This window comes from Plectropomus leopardus, chromosome 17 (assembly GCF_008729295.1).
Source record: "Plectropomus leopardus isolate mb chromosome 17, YSFRI_Pleo_2.0, whole genome shotgun sequence".
In the NCBI taxonomy this organism is placed as follows: Eukaryota; Metazoa; Chordata; class Actinopteri; order Perciformes; family Serranidae; genus Plectropomus; species Plectropomus leopardus.
Genome location: NC_056479.1, coordinates 6,511,025 through 6,529,523, shown reverse-complemented (window position 1 = coordinate 6,529,523; position 18,499 = coordinate 6,511,025). Strand labels below are relative to the sequence as shown.

Below are 18,499 nucleotides of genomic sequence, written 5' to 3'. Positions count from 1 at the left end.
GAAGCTTTTTCGAAACGTCCTAATATCTGGCCGGAGCTGGGTGAGCGATGGCCGGGGCCAACCTGCTGATCTTAGCACCCGGTGCATTAGTTTGCCATAAAGAAGCAGTGATTGTGAGACGCGGCAGGCGAAAACATATGAGGATGAATGACACCATATAAAAGCCAAGCTCTGTTTCAAAATCCATTAGCAGAAGCAAGTGCCTAAGCTCCGAACGCAGCAAAAGCCAGGGCCCCTCACATCCTATCCCAGCGTCCAATTGCGGCATGGATCACAGATCGCTCTTGCAGTTCCTCTCTTAACTGTCCATTTAATCAAAATTTTTAATCAATGCATTAGTACATGACAGCTTTGAGGGAAGAAAAAGCATACTTCACTTGGAGCCAGATATTGGCATCCAAAGATAGGTGGGAGATGAATGCAGCTCATTTGGTGCTGAGATTGAACAAGAGCTTTTTTTCCCTCTATGTGTGCGTACACTTTCTTCTGGTTTATATGAGTGCAGGCATGTGTGTTTTTCTTTATATGTGTATATTCTTCCATGTGAGCTCCACCCTCCCTCCCCCCCGTGGCACTGCCTCCTAATTACTCAGATCTGCGCTCAAAGTGAAGAAATAATGAACGAGAGCTTTAATTATGCCTCTAGACAAAGGATCCCTGATGCCTCCACAACACCGCTGGCACGCTGAGATGGGTGAGGGCAGGTTAAACAGGAACCCTTTCCTCTGGGTGCAGAAAGCTGGTCAGCCTTGAATACAGACCAAGCCTGCAGCCTGCCATACACTGCAAAATCTTACAAGTGAATTTTTCTTTTTTGAAAATCTAGGAAACCGTTTGCCTTGTGAAATGCAAGTAAGTATAACTGTCAGTCTTAATTTATGTTTAATTTATTTCTAATTGTTAAGTTTACTAAAACATTTAGTTGGGCTGCCCCCTTAATTTGGAAATTGAAATCATCATTCGGAGATCCCTCAGTTGACAGAGATAGCTTCAAGTCGAGCAGTCGTTTTACGGTTTTTGTTTTTTCAGTGTGTTGAGCGGTCTGTTTTTGGGGATGTTTTGGTCCCTAGACTTTGCTGCAGAGTGAGTGCTCTTGACTGTCACACTGTCACACTACTCTTTGGTAGAGGATGCGGCGGATGTGATGCAGCAACACAGAAGAAGAGAGACTCTGCTCAGGCTCTAACATTATCTTCTCTCTTCTGCTTAGAGGCAGTGAATTAACAGCTCACAGCAATTTAATACAACACAGTCTATGGCTTTTGTTTGATATCTAGTGTCGGCAAAAAATGGTGTTGCACACAGCTGGTCACCAAAAAAAACAACAACTTCCAACACCTAACTTCCTCATTGGCAAAATTCTCTTCCTGATGATCAGTTTAAGTAACTGTTTAACTCGGTTTACTGAAGTTGCTTACACTTAGACAGCACAAGCTAATTTCACTTGTCATTTTTCAGTTGGAACATCATAAAATTATGTAAATACAGCAAAATGTTTGAGTAAAGTTAACAGCTACTTATAAACTAAACATAAATTAGGATTATATTTACTTTCCTTTCTCAGGGCAGTCGGTTTACAATATTATTTTAAGGAAGATCAACTGGTGAGATTTTACAGTGTAACACCGCAGAATGCGGATATCCGCGGGGAGGAGGGAAGTCTGTAAAATGGACTCCCTGTTTAAGGAAAAAAAATGATGAGCTACATAGGTTTGTTATCTCTAACAGATATGACACAACCTTTAATTAGTGGGGATCCCTGAAGCTCTGGGCCTGAGATATAATCAGCGGACCTTTAGCGAGAGCACAACCCTCCCCTCTCTGAGTACCCCCGGGGCCGGCTGATCGAGGCGTCCTCGTGCCCCCTCTTCTTCAGCGGGGTTGGCTGGCACTCTGGAGATGCCAGATAATGAGGAAGCCTGTCAGAGGGGCACTTCAAGGGTGCCCCTCCAAAGGCCTCGCCGCTTCTCAACAAAATCCACCAGCACCAACACTGCTGCTTTGTTTTCTTCACAGCGCCTCTCCAGAGGTCTCCGTTGTGTGTCCAGTGGGGTGGGGGGAGGTGGACGGGTGGGTGCCGCTCCCCCTTCGGACTCTGCACTCTCTCCTGCAGCTCGAGTAATCACATCAGTGGCTCAGATGGACTAATTATACTTCACACTGTGACTAATGGAGAATATGACAGAGTTCCATATTTACTTTCATACATATTTACAAAGTTTGGGTCCGTGCATAATATTGCATAATCTGCATCCTCACATATTTGTGTTGTTGTAAGTGGCGGTCCTCCTGATGAGGGAGCTGTGTCCATGTGTCCAAGTGCAGTGGTAGAAAGTACATTTACTATCTTGAGGTACTTGGCTTTACTTGAGTATTCCCTACATCTGCATCTGTCTTCTTCTAATCCACCACATTTTAGAAGAAACCACTTTTTTATTTCTCTACATTTATCTGACAGCTGCAGTCACTTATTAATTGAAGCCAGGGCCATAACTACAGGTGAGGGCACCAAGGTCATGTTCTCTGGATTTTTGGGGGGAATTCAGAGAGTTTAGCAACCCAGGGCTACTTTACATTCTGATATTAAAATAAAACCAACACACATTTTGGTATTTTATTGACTGATTTCATTAATTTTAGACTCAATATTTCTATTTATATACTTTTGGGAGATAACCACATTTAAAAAAGATTGATTCTGTTTTGCTCCACCAAAACTTTCCTACTGACAGACCGAGGGGAACTTTTTAAAACAGGCTTTGGAGAAAAAATAACAGGAACTTTTGATTTAAGAATTAATAATAATAAAATAAAAGGCCCAGTGTGTAGGATATAGGTTGATATATTGGCAGAATATAAAACAATGAATGTTTTCTTTAGTGTATAATCCTCTAAAAAAAAAAAAATAAGAGTCTTGTGTTGTTTATATTATCTTAAAATGAGCTGTATAGATTTACATAGTGAGCAGGTTCTCATCTTTGGATCATCACATTGTACCACCATGTTTCTACAGTAGCTCAGAATGGACAAACCAAACAGTAACTCTAGTTAGGTCCTTTCATGTGTTTGCATTTTTGTGTTGGCCACAAAAATAAGAAAAGGTCTAATTATAAAAACAGCCCCAGATCTAATTATGTGTCATCCTATTTATACTTTTACTTGAATAAATGAAGTAAGTTACATTCCACCACTGTTTACTTAAATACATACATTTAACTTTCCTCCAATAACCAAATTTTCCATGATAGCAGTTCTGTATTCAGTATTACAAATAACTACTAATATATTTTTTTCTCATCACAATTCATAATAAAAGTCAATAAGATGCCAGAGTGCATAAAAAAATTATTAAAATAGAGCTTTTATTAAAAAGAATTTCCCCCCCTGCTCCCTCAGCAATGAGTAGCATTAAAAAAAAACAAAAAAAAAAAAAACACTGTTTATTTATTTTATTTTATTTATTGACATAAAACTGCTTTATTCAGTGTTTATACCAGTTTAATCAGCAGGTCCCTTTGTTTTGGAGAGGAAAAGACTTCTGCTGACAATTTGTCTGTCGTTAAAAACCTTCTGAAAAAAGAACACTGAAGGAATTCCACCAAATCCGACCCACTGTTTCTTGAAAGAAATGTCATGAATACACTACTATACATATATATATAAAAACGCAAATAAACATGGTAAATGATAACAGAGAACAAAACACGTGAGTGAAAACAGTAACATTCAGCTGATGATAATGTCTCAGTGATTTCGGGAAACTGTGAGAAACTGAAGTGTGCCAAGTTCAAGAACATCCCAACGGTCGTGACTATAGATTTGAAAGATTTTATGAACAGAACACATGATTGTATTATTAAATGTGGTTATGGATAAATTATCAAGCAGTATATACATTTCTTAAAATGTATATACTGTAACCACCTTGAGCAGCTACTACATTGCCATCCTGATTACACTCTACATAATTTATACATCAGCATAAGAAATATTTTGTCTGCAGCACTTTAATGGATTATTTTACACTGTGTTATTGCTGCTCTTCCTTAAGTAAAGGATCTGGGTACTTATTCCTCCACTGTCAGAGTGATGGGAGTTAAGGGAAATAAACAGTCATCTCTTATGAAGATTTGTGCGAGTGGACCGTATTGATCAGCGGTCATACGATAAACAGTGGAGAACAGGAATGCGCCGCCAATCGTTTGGGCCCCATTAGTCTCCGCTTGTATTGCCTTTGATTATTGCTGACTGAGCTCCCAGTGCATGTGATGGCTTTTTACTGCTAGAACTGCTGCTTTCAACCTTTTTTTTTTTTTTTTGAGGAGCACATTAAAATAACACCGGCTCCGAAGACAAACCACTCCATATCTTCTGTCACACCAAAGCTGTGTGTCTTGTATACAAAGATGGATGTTGGTGGATGTTTCTGAGAGGAGATTAAAACCGGATTTAAAATCTTGTAATGCCTCAAATCAGCTGAATCTCAGAGTGGGGGCACTCAACACAAAACGCACACACCTGCGCAAATCCACACACATGCCGACTCTGTAAATCCTCGGAGGGTAAATCCTGTTCTATAACAGGCCAGCAGCACAGACTCAGGAGACAGACATGACAGAGTTGACAGTGCCTGTGATGATGATGGTGATTGTGGTAATAATGATTATGCTGATTATTACAGGGCTGCCACAGCGATGTGGTGATTGCGCCGCGAGGAAGACACAGACAAAGACAAAGGGTGACGGTGACAAAAATGATGATGAGGATGATAGTGATTAAGATCACTTTTTTTTCCTCTTTTGGTGATCAACTGTGAGCCGTTCGCAGCGGTTGTTGATCTTTCTTTAATTGGCAGAACAGCCGTGTGGGGAGTTAACTGAGGATATCTCTACCGTGTTTGAGGGCTTTGATTTCACATGACAAAAAGAAAAGGCACCGTTGAGAACATTCCAGCAACTCCCTTTGAAGGGAGTGATCTGGCAGTGCTCATTTGAATTATTAACTGGGTAAGACAGACAGACAGAAAGAGTGAGAAAAAAGAGTGAGAAAAAAGAGCGCAAAAGAGCGAGAGACAGAAAAATACATAGACAGGGAGATGGATTCCCAACTTAAGCAGGCGATGCCAAAACGTTCAGTCTAAACAACGTCACATATCTGTGACGACTGATCTTTGCATCAAACAGTCAGGCCAATTATCCAGGGACGAGACTGCATAGAGGCAATACAGAGGGCTGCTAATGGAGGTGAGAATTTATTTGAGTTACTGATGTTTTGTTAGTTTCTTTTACTTGAGTTCACAAAGTACAAGTATGAATGTGTAATTACGGGTCAGCCGTCCCCCCGCTGCCTGCTTGGAATTGTTTAATCTGCAGAGGGAGTGTCCCAGAGCGAGTTAATTCTCCTCTGTGCTCGTGTTGTGTCTCCCACAGCAGGACCCCATTATTACTGCCAGTGTGGCCAAAGCACCAAAGTTAGAAGGTGATACTCCAGGTAATAAACTCGCAGAAAGACTGAAAAAGAGAAAATGGATCAGTAACCCCTACAATATGCGTATCAGTCCCATCTGTGTTATTTTCAGGGGACACTGGAGCTGTGGTAGTGCTTGCTTTTGGTTTCTATGTTTTTACTTCAGGATCTGCGGTTACGTGGACAATAGTTCTTCAGTCTAATAGAAATAATTCTGATTAAACATTCCAACTTAACTGTTTACATGGAAGCTAAATGGAGTGATCTAATAATGAGGATATAACTTTTGACTCTTGACTTGTGTACAGTGTACACCCACTGTGAAGAAATATATCAGAGGAAGTTTCTCTTCCAAGGTTATTCAGGAAATTCAATACGCAAGTGAAGAGTAAGAAGTGGTTCTGCTTGTTCAGATCATTTTGTAGTAAGAAAATTGAAGCGTAACCCGGACTGTTTTATGTCCAGCAACTCCACATTGTGGCCTGTAACAACAATATTGCATAAGGCTGCTGTTTCAAAGTCAGATATGACATTCATCAGTCACAGCACTCACATAACAACATGGCATTCAGAGTTCCCACAGAATTAGAATCTTTGTGTGGCGGTGATCATTCCCGAGGGTGTCAGCAAACTTCCTGTTTTGTGTGTGTGTGTCCCCTTTGTATCATTCCTCAGTCTGTATCCCCTCTCTAAATACTGAGGTTTTTGTGGGTTTGTGAACGCAGTGCAGGCAGAGCGCTTCAAGATTTCATTTTTCCTCAGATGATTCGAATTGTTGATAATTGATCTGTCAGTACGGTCAGAGCTAATTAGATCCGATAGATGGACTGCTGCTGCGGAGAAGAGTGAAAGCAAATTTTTAGAGCCACCATATCAAAACACTTCAGTTTCACTTTCACTGTGTCTGACTTTCTGCAGCTCCATCTGTGCCCAGAGTATGCCCTGTGCAGTCAGTATGGTGAAATAATAACTGAACAGAATATATGTTGCAACAATGTAACAAATGAACGACACTCTTTCAAAACAGCAGAGGTAGCTGCAGAGAAACAGCTGTTGCAGTGCATGCACTCCCTTTGTCACTTAATGTCATCTGCAAGCAGGGCAAACATTTGGAAAAAAAGATGTTTATTCCAACTAGAGAGAAACTATGGGATTAAGCATGTATATGGTAATTAGATGCTTATATTTTCCTGTGTAACAGTTTCTCAAAACTTTACACCACCCCTCTTAAATGGATTGGAAATTCCTTAAGATTGGGCTGGATGAGGGTGGTCTCTTCTGTTTTAGGTGGTTGCATTGGGCATTTTTATTCTGATTGGTTGTGATTTTGAGTGAAATATTGGGGTCAATGTAAACACCTAGTGAAAGAGAAGATGTTACTTCTGTATTGCTTAAGTTATGGTCCAACAAAGATTCATGTGAAAGTTGCGTATCTTTGCAGACTATGGTGTTCTAAGCAGTTGATTGTTGACCTGACTCTTGTAAGGAGGCATGTTTGAAAAGAAAAAACACAGAAACACACTTAAAATACTTGTAACCATAAAAAAAGCCAGCCACACATTTTTTTTGTGAACAATACTAATCTTTTTATATCCACCCTGCAGAATCCAGTTCAAGCCTTAACTTGATTTCAACAAACTGTATAGCTACGTCAGTCTCATCCATGCTCGTTGCCTTGTTTGAGACAATTTTTCTGTTGCCATTATTCTTGCACCATTATTCTTGCTCTGGCACAGGAAGATAACATCACTCTTCTTAATCCTGCCTAAAGAGCTCTGATTGTCTTAGTTTTTTTTTTCTTTTCCAAATGGAGAAACAGCCATCAGCGAGCACACCACTAGACCTTTTTGAATTGCTGAAAAAAAGCCACCCTAAAGATAGAAATCATCTTGTAAGTTGTATCGTTTGACTGGCATCGTCTTGTTCACTCTCCATCTATCCTTTAATTCCTGCGGGCGCTCCTTGGTGTCATGTGATAGCATCATGCTCGAGGATATACAGAGATAGTTGCATGTCGAAGAGATTGTAAAGGCCTTAGAGGCAAATTTGTGACTTTGACTTTGTAAATACACATTGTCTTGACTTGATTGTATTAAGAGGAATTATAAGATCAAGAGTAAAGACACCTTGTCGCACCTTGGCGATGGCCCACCAATCTCTGCTGAGGCATCAAGGTTTTCAAGCTAGAGCTGTTGGGTAAGATTAAAGATTTGCATTTTCTCCATCTTTAAGGTAATGGAGTCTCCATACCCAACTGGCGCCTATGATGTAACAAATCCATCTTGTGCATTCTCTTTGTCTGCTTCTTTTAAAGCCGTATCAAACAGAATTAATCAAAAAGATACATTTAAAAGGAAGCCCTGGGTTGTTTTGCGTGTTCTGTTTAGCGTGCATTACAGTACATGCTTGGCTGGATGCATATTAACAGCTTGGTCGAGGCACGAGGCAGATGAAGAAGGATGTCACAACCGGCCCTAATAACAAGCCCTTTTTTTTTTGTTTTAATGCATTTTCCCCCGGCTTTGCATATACGTATGCTATACATGCTGTACAGTACGTGTCCTTGAGCACACACACACACACACACAGGGGCGGAGGAGAGGGAGGTGGGGCCGGCCACCAAGGGGGTGTGTGTTTATGTGTGTGTTTGCGGTTTGGGGGGGCCCCGCAATTAAAAGGCAGCATGCAGTGTCCCAGGAGGTGCTAATGCCCAGGATCAGCTGTTCTAATGTCATTCACATCCCCTCTGTTATTCAGCCAGCCCCGTTTGATGTATGAATCCATCGGGGACTTCATCAGTAACCCCCCTCCACCCTCCCTCAATGCTACCACCACCACCACTTTTATAACCCCACCCTAACCTACCCAACCCCCTGCCGGCTCTACAACCCCTCCTCCTCCTCCGCCTCCTCCTCGGCTTGCACAGAACCTCCCCTTCTGTGTCTGAATGCTTATGTTGGCTTTTATCGCGCTCAAAGTAAACAGAGTCGCGCCAGGGATAGTGTGAGAGAGAGAGAGGAAGAGAGAGAAAGGGGGGAGAGACCTAGAGAGAGAGCGAGAGAGAGAGAGAGGGAGAGTGCAATAGTGATAAAGGTGGAACATGCACATTGTCTGCGCACCGCTCGCCTCCCCGCTACATCTTCAATAGAGGCACAAAAGCCAGCAAAAGGGAAATTTAAAAGGCAAGAGGAGGCTGAAGAAAGGAAGTGATCCGAAGACACAGAGTGTGAGCGAGCGAGCCAGAGAGAGAGCGACACAGAGAGAGAAAGAGAGTAGAGCGAAAGGATCTCCCTGCTAAATGCGCAAAGCGTCCCGTCACCCCACGCTGAGCTCCATGGCCAACTCCGGCTGCCTGCTGCTCTCCGGCTCCGGGATGCTACCACACTCGCTCCAGTGTCCCCCTGCCTTCCTCTACCTGCCCGAGGTAAGACTGAATGAAGCTCGCCTCCGTCGCTCTCTCTCTCACTCTTTCCTTCTCTCTCTCTCCTCCTCCTCTTGTCACTTGCTCTCCGTCTGTGCCTTTCCGTTCCCTCCGTGCGCTCCTCGGCGGCACGTGATAGCATCGCGCTTGCTTTTGTGTTGGTACCGTGAGTACTTTCACCCCCCCTAACCCTTGACCCTAACCCTGCCTTTGTGGGAAAATAAGAGGCGGGGGCTGAGAGGGGGGCTGCCTTTTTAATTTTATCCTCTCAACCGTCCCGTTCTTCATTTCCTCTCGTCTTTCTCTCCTCACTCCCACCCCCTCTTTTTTTGTGAGTGAAATATAGCAGTGAATTAGCGGTTGCTGTGACGCTGGGCCACGCAGTGTTTGTATACATCAATGGCTTTCATGACTCATTGTGCTTGGAAGTGTTTTGGCCACTTTGTTACTTCCTGTCACTTATCTGCTATAGATGAGGGTGTTTTACAGTTTTTAAAGTGGAAGATTCCAAAGAAATTGCTTCTTCTTCTTGGCTTTTTGTTTTAACGCATGAGGATGTCAACTCTTTCTTTAGCTGTCTGTTGTGCAGGAAAATAATTCATACGCACTGAGTACCTGTGCGGTGTCCAAATTCTGAGTGTGTTACCTAAACTGACCCCAACATGGATCAGCTCAACGCCTGGAAATAAAAGAAAAAACCCAAACAGATTCCAGCTGTTTAAAAAAAAAAATACAATATATATATATATATAAATATATAAATAAATATATAACATATATATATATATATATATATATATATATAAATTTCAACCCTTAAAATATGAAAGTTAGAGGTGTAAGGCCTCTGTGAGTATTAGCAGGCAGTATATGATTTTACATCACCTGTATTTATATTATTTAATGGTTGATATCTGTACTCAGCTCCAGTGTGAGTGCATTTTAGTTTTATGAAGCGAAAACAAATATAAGACTAAAATGCTTAGTGAGAGATTTCCATTTCTCATGTCATCTTATCTCCTCTTATCACTGATTTTAAAACCTTACATCCCTTTGATTTTAAATATCTTTACTGAGTAAACTCCTGCTGTTACAAATAAAAGAAAAAATGCTCACAACACACACTGCATCCAGACTACAATTAAATTAAAACTTATTTTATATTGAGCATTGTCTCAATTTATCCAAAGGCCACAGCGGGCTCCTCAGTCTCTCCCACACCCCTTCATTTTTCTAATGGTGATCACCATCAAGTGACAACACTTTGAATAATTATATATCTCTGCAAATTAACATTGATTTTCCCTTTCTTTTTTTTTGGTTTTTCATCCTCCTCCTTTGGAAATTGATTCTGTCACTGATCCCCTTGTTTTGTGAAACCTGAAGACTGCAATTTTCTGAAGGGAAGGTGGGAGAAAAAAAATCAACAACAAGGTGACTCTTAAGAGCCCGTGTGCCTGTCTGTCTATCTGCTGAATTATTCACATGTTTTAATTCAGCGAGTTGGGGACGGGAGCGCCGTTAGTGATGGGATGATTTGGAGGGGGTTGTGGTGGGGAGGAGGAGGGGGCGGACGGTCCAATTCAGATTTTTACTACCAGCTGCATGAGTTGCAGTAAACAGTGTGTGTTACCGCAGTGATTGGGGGGAAATAACGATGAAGCTGGAAAACATTCTCATTTTGAAATCTTCCTCCTCCCCCTTTCTCCCACACCATCATGGTAATGGCCCTCACCCCCTCCCACCCATCTGTCCAAAGCGGGCACACCCCGCCGGCCAGCCGGGGACGAGGGGGGAGGCATGTGGACAACCAGGTGCCACCAAAACACACACTGTAGAGGAGCCAAGGCTGCAAACTCTTATTCTGACACTAAAATGATACTCAGATTTGTGTGTGTGTGTGTCTGTGTGAGTGTATAGGGGACAAAAATGATAATCTGTCACTATGGGATGCACGATATATCGGCACGTCATCTGTTACGGCTATTGGCTTTAAAATGAAATAACGGAATCGGCCATCATGCTGATTTCTGCCAAAATCACGAACCAATATTTATTTAATTTTATTGAATAAGTGAACATATTGAAAACATCAAGTGTGTTTCTTATTTTGCACAATCAATGAATATTATATACAATGAAAAAAAATGTATATCATGTCTCCATCTGCTGGTGGGCCATCACAATAAGAGTATACATAATATGATGTTTAATCAGCTGCAGAAGAGACTTGATGATCTGGGGCACCTGGTAGCTCACCTGGTAGAGCAGGGGCCCACAAAGGCTGCGTTCTTGCTGCAGGGCCCACGAGTTTGAGTCCAATCTTGGCCCTTTGCTGCATGTCAGCCCCCCCCTTCACTCTTGAGACTGTCCTATCCAATAAAGTGGAAAGGTCCAAAGAAACTCTTTAAAAAAAGAAAGAAGAAACTTGATGATCACTAAAATTAGGTGGGGAGAAACAGTGGATATTTGATATCAGTATTGGTTATTGGCCAATTGAAATTGATATATATATTTTGGCATATTGGATATCTGCCAGAAATCCAATATTGTGCATCTTTATCTGTCAACTCAGGTTGGTGATCTGAAATTTTCGGTTTTAAGATTTTTAAATTAAATAAAACTAAAGGTTTTTTTTTTAAAATTTATATTCCTTTAAGTACCTTCAGTTTCATTTTAATTGTTTGCATTTTGACGACACTTATATTTTATATCTTCTGTGTTTATGTCAAGCTGTTAAAAGCCTCCTGAGCTCCTTTCCGCAAGTAAAAATGTTAGCAAACAGAGTTTAGGTGGCTTTACCTTCCACTACATCCCTGTAACATCCAAATCTTCCCAATGGCCAGTAAGCCTCTTGAGCGTGTGTGTGTGTGTGTGTGTGCGTGTGTGTGTGTGTGTGTGTGTGTGTGTGTGTGTGTACCTGGCCACGTGTGTGTGTGTGTGTGCACATTTATGTCCACACTAGGTTCCCTTTAAAAGTCCAAGACAGAGCTGAAATTGAAACTTCCTGTGTGCTATTTTCATGAAACATCCCTTTTTGTTTCAAATCCCTTTAATGTCTCAGCAGCTTTTGTTCTTTTCTCTTTTTTTCCCCCTTTGCGGTAAATCCTCGCCCTGCAGCGCTGTGAGGGGAAACAACCCTCTGAATCACACTGTGGCCAGCACCCCCCCTCACCACTCCCACCACCTCACCACCACCATCCCTTTTTCCTCCCACATCACCCATCCTTCGTAGGATGCTGCCCCCACCTCCCCTCCACACCACCGCCGCCACTCTCCTGCTTCCTCCTCCTCGCCACAGTGCAGGGCTGCAGCGTCGGCTCGTGTGAGATGACAGCCAGAGAACAGAAGGGGAATAGATTGAGGTGATAGCCTCTGCCTCACAGTTTGTTTGCATTTCAAATAAGACACTGTATTAAGTTGGGCTCCGAACAGCTTTGCTTATTATGTGTGAACATGGCGCCGCATGATATCACAGGAAGACAGGAGTTTATTACATAAAAGATTAGTGAAGCATACCTTGCCTTTATTTGTGTGCAGCAGTGTTTGGGTGTGTGTTCCCAGGCAGTTTGCTTTGATGCTCTTTGTAGTCGGCTGCGGCGCATATAAATCCCGGCTAAATGTTTGTTTTCATTAACACAAGGAGAGACTCCCTGCGGTGTGGTGGGAGAACTGTGGGCTTCTGATTACAAAAAAAAAGTGGCGGTATCACACCGCCGCTGAAGGGCCGTCCCTCTCCTCGACAGGGGGAGAGTTTCTCTGCCACATGAGGTGCCGGCTTCATCCTTCCGCAGGATGATGTCACTTTTCTCCTACCGTCAATTTGTATTGTAGGGGCTCATTTCGTGAGTTATGGCGCTGGATATTGAGGGAGTTATGAATTACAGTGTGGTGAGGCTTTTACGGGATGCAATGCTCACCGCTGTAGGCCCGTATTTAAGTATAAATATATTTATGGCACGAGCCGAAGCTGACGGGGTAGCTCAGGTTTGCTCATGGTAGTTAGTAGCTGTCTCCAGAGCCATAAAAACATGGCATCTCATGGATTTTCTATTTACCAGGCACTGGGTGGGCATATGGCAACGCTCGTAAATGTAACTCTATTATCTAAGACGATGCTGTTGGGTGGGAAGCAGGGTGTTACTTATGTCTAAAGAGGGAAAAAAGCAGCAGTTGTTATTGTCTTCATGTCACATCTCTCTCTCTGTCTTTGCCTCGGACTTATCTCGAGATCTCCCGTTTTCTAAAATTGCCTTCCTTTGATTTGTAATTGGATTTTCTATCATGGCATTCCGCTGCGCTGATGTCTATTGTTATTGTTGCATCTATTGATTTCTTTTTTGTGGCTTCTTTGGTCGGGCTGTTTTGAATTTCCCCCTTAACTGTACACGGCTTCGGTATCGTTCTAAATGGTTAGGTCACCTAGGAGAGGCGATCCTTTTATGTCGGTGGATCCTGAAAGGAATTGCCCAGGCTCTCTGGTTACAGCGGCCTCCTCCTCCTCCTCCTCCTCCTCCTCCTCTTCTTCTTCTTCCTACTCCTGCAGATCTCTTTTCTATGACTGTACTGGAAGAGACTCTCACTCTCCTCACACACACACACTGATACATCTGGTTAAAGGCGAAGGATGCAAAGAGGACTGGGAATACTCATGACACACTTCCCCCCTCGGTTCAGGCCTTGATCCTGCCTCCCAAAGCGGCGCTATTCACGGGGACTTTAGATATCGAAGGATTCAGGTTGGCGGTCTCGGGGGGCCGGACTAATGCGAACAGCGCAGAGACGGCTCCTTCCTGGGGGATAATTATTGTAGGCCAAGCTGTACTATTGACAGCTGTAAATGGAGATGCTGTCTGTAACTGGGGAGGCCTAATAGGTTTTTGTCCCTACATGGGCTCTCGTTAGGCCGGTGTGGGTGCATTGGAGATGAGTTTGAGAAATGAGCCGCAGCCTCGTTGGGCTGTAAATGGGACTCGCCACCCCCACCATAACACCTCCTTCCTGACCTCTCGGGAAACGGGTTAACATACAGTAGTTGGTTCTGTTTTTATCTTCCATTGGACTTTTACTGCTCAAAGGCTCCCATCAAATTTAAAGGATAAGGCTCTATAACAGGGGTGGTGATATATTGAATATATAGTATTGCCGCTTCTTCCACGTGAGATATATAAAATGACTACATGGCGAACATCAAGTACGTATTGTCACGTTGTGTTTTTGACTCGCTGGCATGAGCATTTCAGTTCTTTCCTTCCTTACTTTTCCTCTACACCGTGACTATTTAGTCATATTTTGTGAGCATGGAACACTGTTATGGCTTGCAAATATTGTTAATAACTAGAGAGCTGTTAGTTTGTTTCAAGAGAATAAATCATTACGTTTAACGGCACTGTGGTAACAGTCTGTCCTTAATGAATGGTAGTGACTGTAGTGTAAGCAGGTAGGGTGTCTATTTTCTATCTGCAGAGGTCCAGTCGAGACTGTTTAGTCAAATTTTGTGACCCATCAGTGCAACTTGCAAATCTTTGTAATATATGAACTGCAGAGCTGTTAGCTTTGTTGCCCCCTCACAGTGAATGAATCCTCACATTTAAAGGCGTTGTGGTAACAATTTAACAGTCTGCTAATGCTAACATCCAACTGTTGACCAGAAGCTTTATGTTCACAGCAAAAACACTTGCAGCCTGAGATGAGCGGGGCACTTCAAAATAAACGTACTATGGGTTCCGCTTTGATTTATTTAATTCTAATAAAATTTTTTTTAACTTTATCATAACACTATTTTAACTCTATTGTAACACTGTATTATTCAGTTTTACACAGAACAACAGTGTATATGTGGTGGTAGCTGACAAGGGGAGGGTGGTCAGTATAAAAAATATATCTATTTTTATTTTTTTATATTTTAAACATTATCATATAATTATATCATTCTGTGTTCTCAATCTAAAATTGGACAATTTTGCAAGCACGATTTCAACGCAGCAGGCAGAGTTTCCATGACTTCTTTTTTTTCCCCTGCAGCAGTCTCAGTAAGCACACACACACACACACACACACACACACACACACACACACACACATACACACACACACACACACACAAACAAAAGCGAAAGGTATATATATTCCAGTAGTGCTCCTAAGTAACAGTTCAGCTCCAAAAATCCATTTGTGGTGGTGGCCCAGCACAAATAATTTAATGTGTGGGGAAACCCAGTTAGTTAACTTCATTATAACAGTATTTTATTAAATTTCATTATCACAGCAGTGCATTTAATAAGTTTGTGTGTTAGTTGTCTACATTAGTTTAAAGAAGATTTAAAAATACTGAGGTATATATTATGAATTGCAGTAAAGCCTAAAAATACAGTGATATCATTTCAAAGCCATATTGCCCAGTCCTATTTCTATAGTATATATTCTAAGACCAAAACAGTGTCTCTAATAACAAGTATTGTGTGTGTATCAAAGCCTTACATGTACTCTTCCTCTGTGCCATAGAGCTCCAATGTTGTCCAAAAACTATCAAAGAGCACACACCGTAGTTTATTTTGACTCAATTGCACATACGGCGTCCTGCTGCTGTAAATACTCACTGGAGCACCCAATGTAGAATAATCTGCAGCTGAAAATAGTCCCAAACTAATGCACTTTTTCCTCCTGTTTGAGTAGCAGCAAACGCTACCAGCTGTTTTAGGAAATTACTGAGCCTTTTTAAAAATGAAGCTGTGTTTGTGAGTCGTTTTGAAGATTAACATCATCATTAGGAGCTGTTGGTGTTGGGGCTGAGAGCCACAGACAGGGTGGAGAGGTCAGAAAGTATTTAGTTCATTATAAAGACATTGTTGTTTTTGGCGTTTTTGGACCATTGTTAACAACAATAAAAGCCTTGTACTTTAAACCACTTATAATTCAGACTCAGATCTTATCATAAAGCCATTTGTTACATCCGCTTTCACAAGCTATCTGATTTCCCTCTGTGCTGTTACAGGTAAATGCTGTATTTGAAATATTTCCATTATATCACAAAGCAACGCCAGCTTTGTTGTTTTTCAGTCAATTTAGCCGAGCACAATTCACTCAGATTCAATCAGGCACAAATCAAAAAAAAAAGAAAAAAAACTTAAAACCCAATTTCATGGGCTCTGGAATATACCTCTCAATATGTTCTATGTTTTGGTGTGAAATCATTCAGAGTCTTTCTCTCGCCGCCGTTCAGCTGTTTTGTCCCTTAAACAGCTGATTCATAGCAGCATAACAAAGGCGGAGGGACTGATTGAAATGTTTTCTCACTTTTCTCTGCCCCGGAGGAGAATTGTAAATCACAGCTCAGTCGTTTATTTTGAAATTTCATTTGGTGTGTGAGCGAGTGCTGCCTTGTTCTTTACAGAGACTTCACAGTCAGGCTGACTTGTGGGTTTTTTTCTTTTTTTTTCTTTCTTAAGGCTACCCACCGTCTTACTCCACTAGACCTTTGTAAATGGAACAAAATTAAATTTGTTCCCTGTATAGAAGAATGGCACAAACAGTGCAATAGATTTACTCACCAACAAAGCTTTTCCACTGGGGGTCTGGCTGTATTTTTAATGCGAGCGTACACATTTTGAGCTTACATATGTATATTTATTTGTCTGCCTGGGAGGAATTCTTGTCATCTGTAGGTGGATGCTTGCAGGGGCCGCGCACACACGCCGTGCCGTGCAGTGCATCAATAAATGTATATTTACATTTTGCCAATAATGCTAAATATCCTCCAGTCATTAATGTCGAGCGCTAGCCCAGTGTGCTCCTGTCTATATTTTGGACCTATAGTGTCAGGGAATTAGCATGCACAGTGCTGCTGATGCTAATATACTCCACTTCTGGAAAACAAAGCTGCAGTTGCAGATGTCCTCGCCTCACAATAATTACAGACCTTTTTTTTTTTAGAAGGTGGCACATTTCTAATGAAGCTTTTAATTAACAACAAGGTCAGACTTTTACTGCTGCTCATCATGCAAGAAGGAGAAATATGACACTGTAAGAGATGTGTTACCTGCTCATCTGCTGGGCTGAGACTTGCAACATTTTTGGTTAGTGGTGGTTTTTCAGTTCCTTTTTATTTTGATCATTTACTTTAATGAAATTTAAAATGTTTTTCATTCAGAAAATAAGTTCAAAAACTATAAGGGATTGTCTGTTACTCATGAGAGGGGATGGGGTGGTGCAAAACTAACCATAACCCCCTTATCCTAAGAGTTATGTTTTTTTGTTTTTTAATTTGGCTTAAATGGCTCTGTTTATTTCAAATAAACACTGGTGGGTTTTGGCATGAACACTTTGGATTTATTTGCATAATTTTTTAATTTCTAAGTAATTAGTACTATAATGAGAAATGAGAAATCGGTATTGAGACCAAACTCGGCAAGGCTCTCTTCCCTTGGAGGTGCAAAATGGTTTAGTCCACCCCTGACCTAGGATTCGTCTAGAAACACAGCTAAGGCTGAGTGAGTGACTGCCTATTTTGCTGGAGTGCCAACGTACACTGTAATGTCTTTCTTCAAAGAAAAAGAAAAGCTTCAAAAAGAAAAGCAAGAAAGGAAATAGAAAGAAGGCAAAATGACTTTGCAAAAAAAAAAAAAAAAAAAAATCAAAAGGCAAGTAAGAGCAACATGGATTAAGAGAGTGGGCAGGGGGCCCATAGAGACTGTTTGTACATAGGTCCCCAGAATTTGGTGCTATGCCCCTGTATATGCCAGATTAGTTAGTGGGGATGTCCTATCCCATTAGCTCTGACCAAAAGTGTCAAAGCATTGCCAAAAGCTGCAAATGTTTCCTTTAACAATCTTCCAAAACATGCCATTAATCATACCCAGAAACTTAATATAAAATAAAATAATAAACACACACACACACACACACACAGTCCCTCAATGTTGACTAACAGCCATCTAAAAAAATGCAAGCATAATAACTGATTTAAGGAACCTGCTAATCTCAGACTACATAGACAAGATTATAAATCTATAACACTTTTGGTTAAGCAGTCTCAGATGACCCCCTACTCTCATGATCCATGTATGCACGCCTTTAGCCATTCATGTATGATTTTTAAAAAAATTTTTTTACAAAGTTAGTTTGCCTTTTTTCTTTCTTTTCTTTTTGGATGTTTTCCCGATTTCCCATTTTAAGGAAAGACAATCTGGGAGACGAATGCTAGTTCAGGGGTGGACTAAACCATTTTGCGCCTTTAAGGGGTAAGCAGGGTCTCCGCTATTTTATTTTATTTTTTTTGTTACAAAAAGTTCAGTTGTTATACAACCAATTTTAATAAAGTTATAGCACTTATTACTTGGAAAAAATGCAAACAAAATCAAACTTTTCATTCCAAGCTTCTTTTTTTCCAGGCATCTCCCTTCTGTTGGGGCCCTGGGTAATCAGTCCACCCCCCCCCCCCCATAAGTCCGCCCCTGGTCATATGATGCCTTACTTCACTAAAGTTCAGGTAAAGGCCACTGGGTGCAGAGAGTTGTTGACACTCACTGCTGTCAAATCTGCATTGCAGTGGCCTTATTTCCCATCCAGGCCGTTTAATCCAGCCACAGCAACGTGCGCTTGCTTTCGAAAATC

At 41.5% G+C, this 18,499-nt stretch overlaps 1 protein-coding gene across 6 annotated transcripts in view; it reads left to right on the top strand.

Annotated features, from left to right (window-relative positions):
• LOC121956111 (RNA binding protein fox-1 homolog 3-like) overlaps positions 1-18,499 on the top strand; it is a 546,203-nt gene that overhangs the window by 432,731 nt on the left and 94,973 nt on the right. Inside the window, exon 1 of one of the 6 annotated variants that reach the window (XM_042504226.1) lies at positions 8,544-8,890. The exons of the other annotated variants lie outside the window; for them this stretch is intronic. Within the exon in view, the coding sequence (XP_042360160.1) occupies positions 8,765-8,890 (126 nt within the window). The 5' untranslated portion in view covers positions 8,544-8,764. Of the gene's footprint in view, positions 1-8,543; positions 8,891-18,499 lie in introns of those variants that run through there. 6 annotated transcript variants of the gene reach the window in all.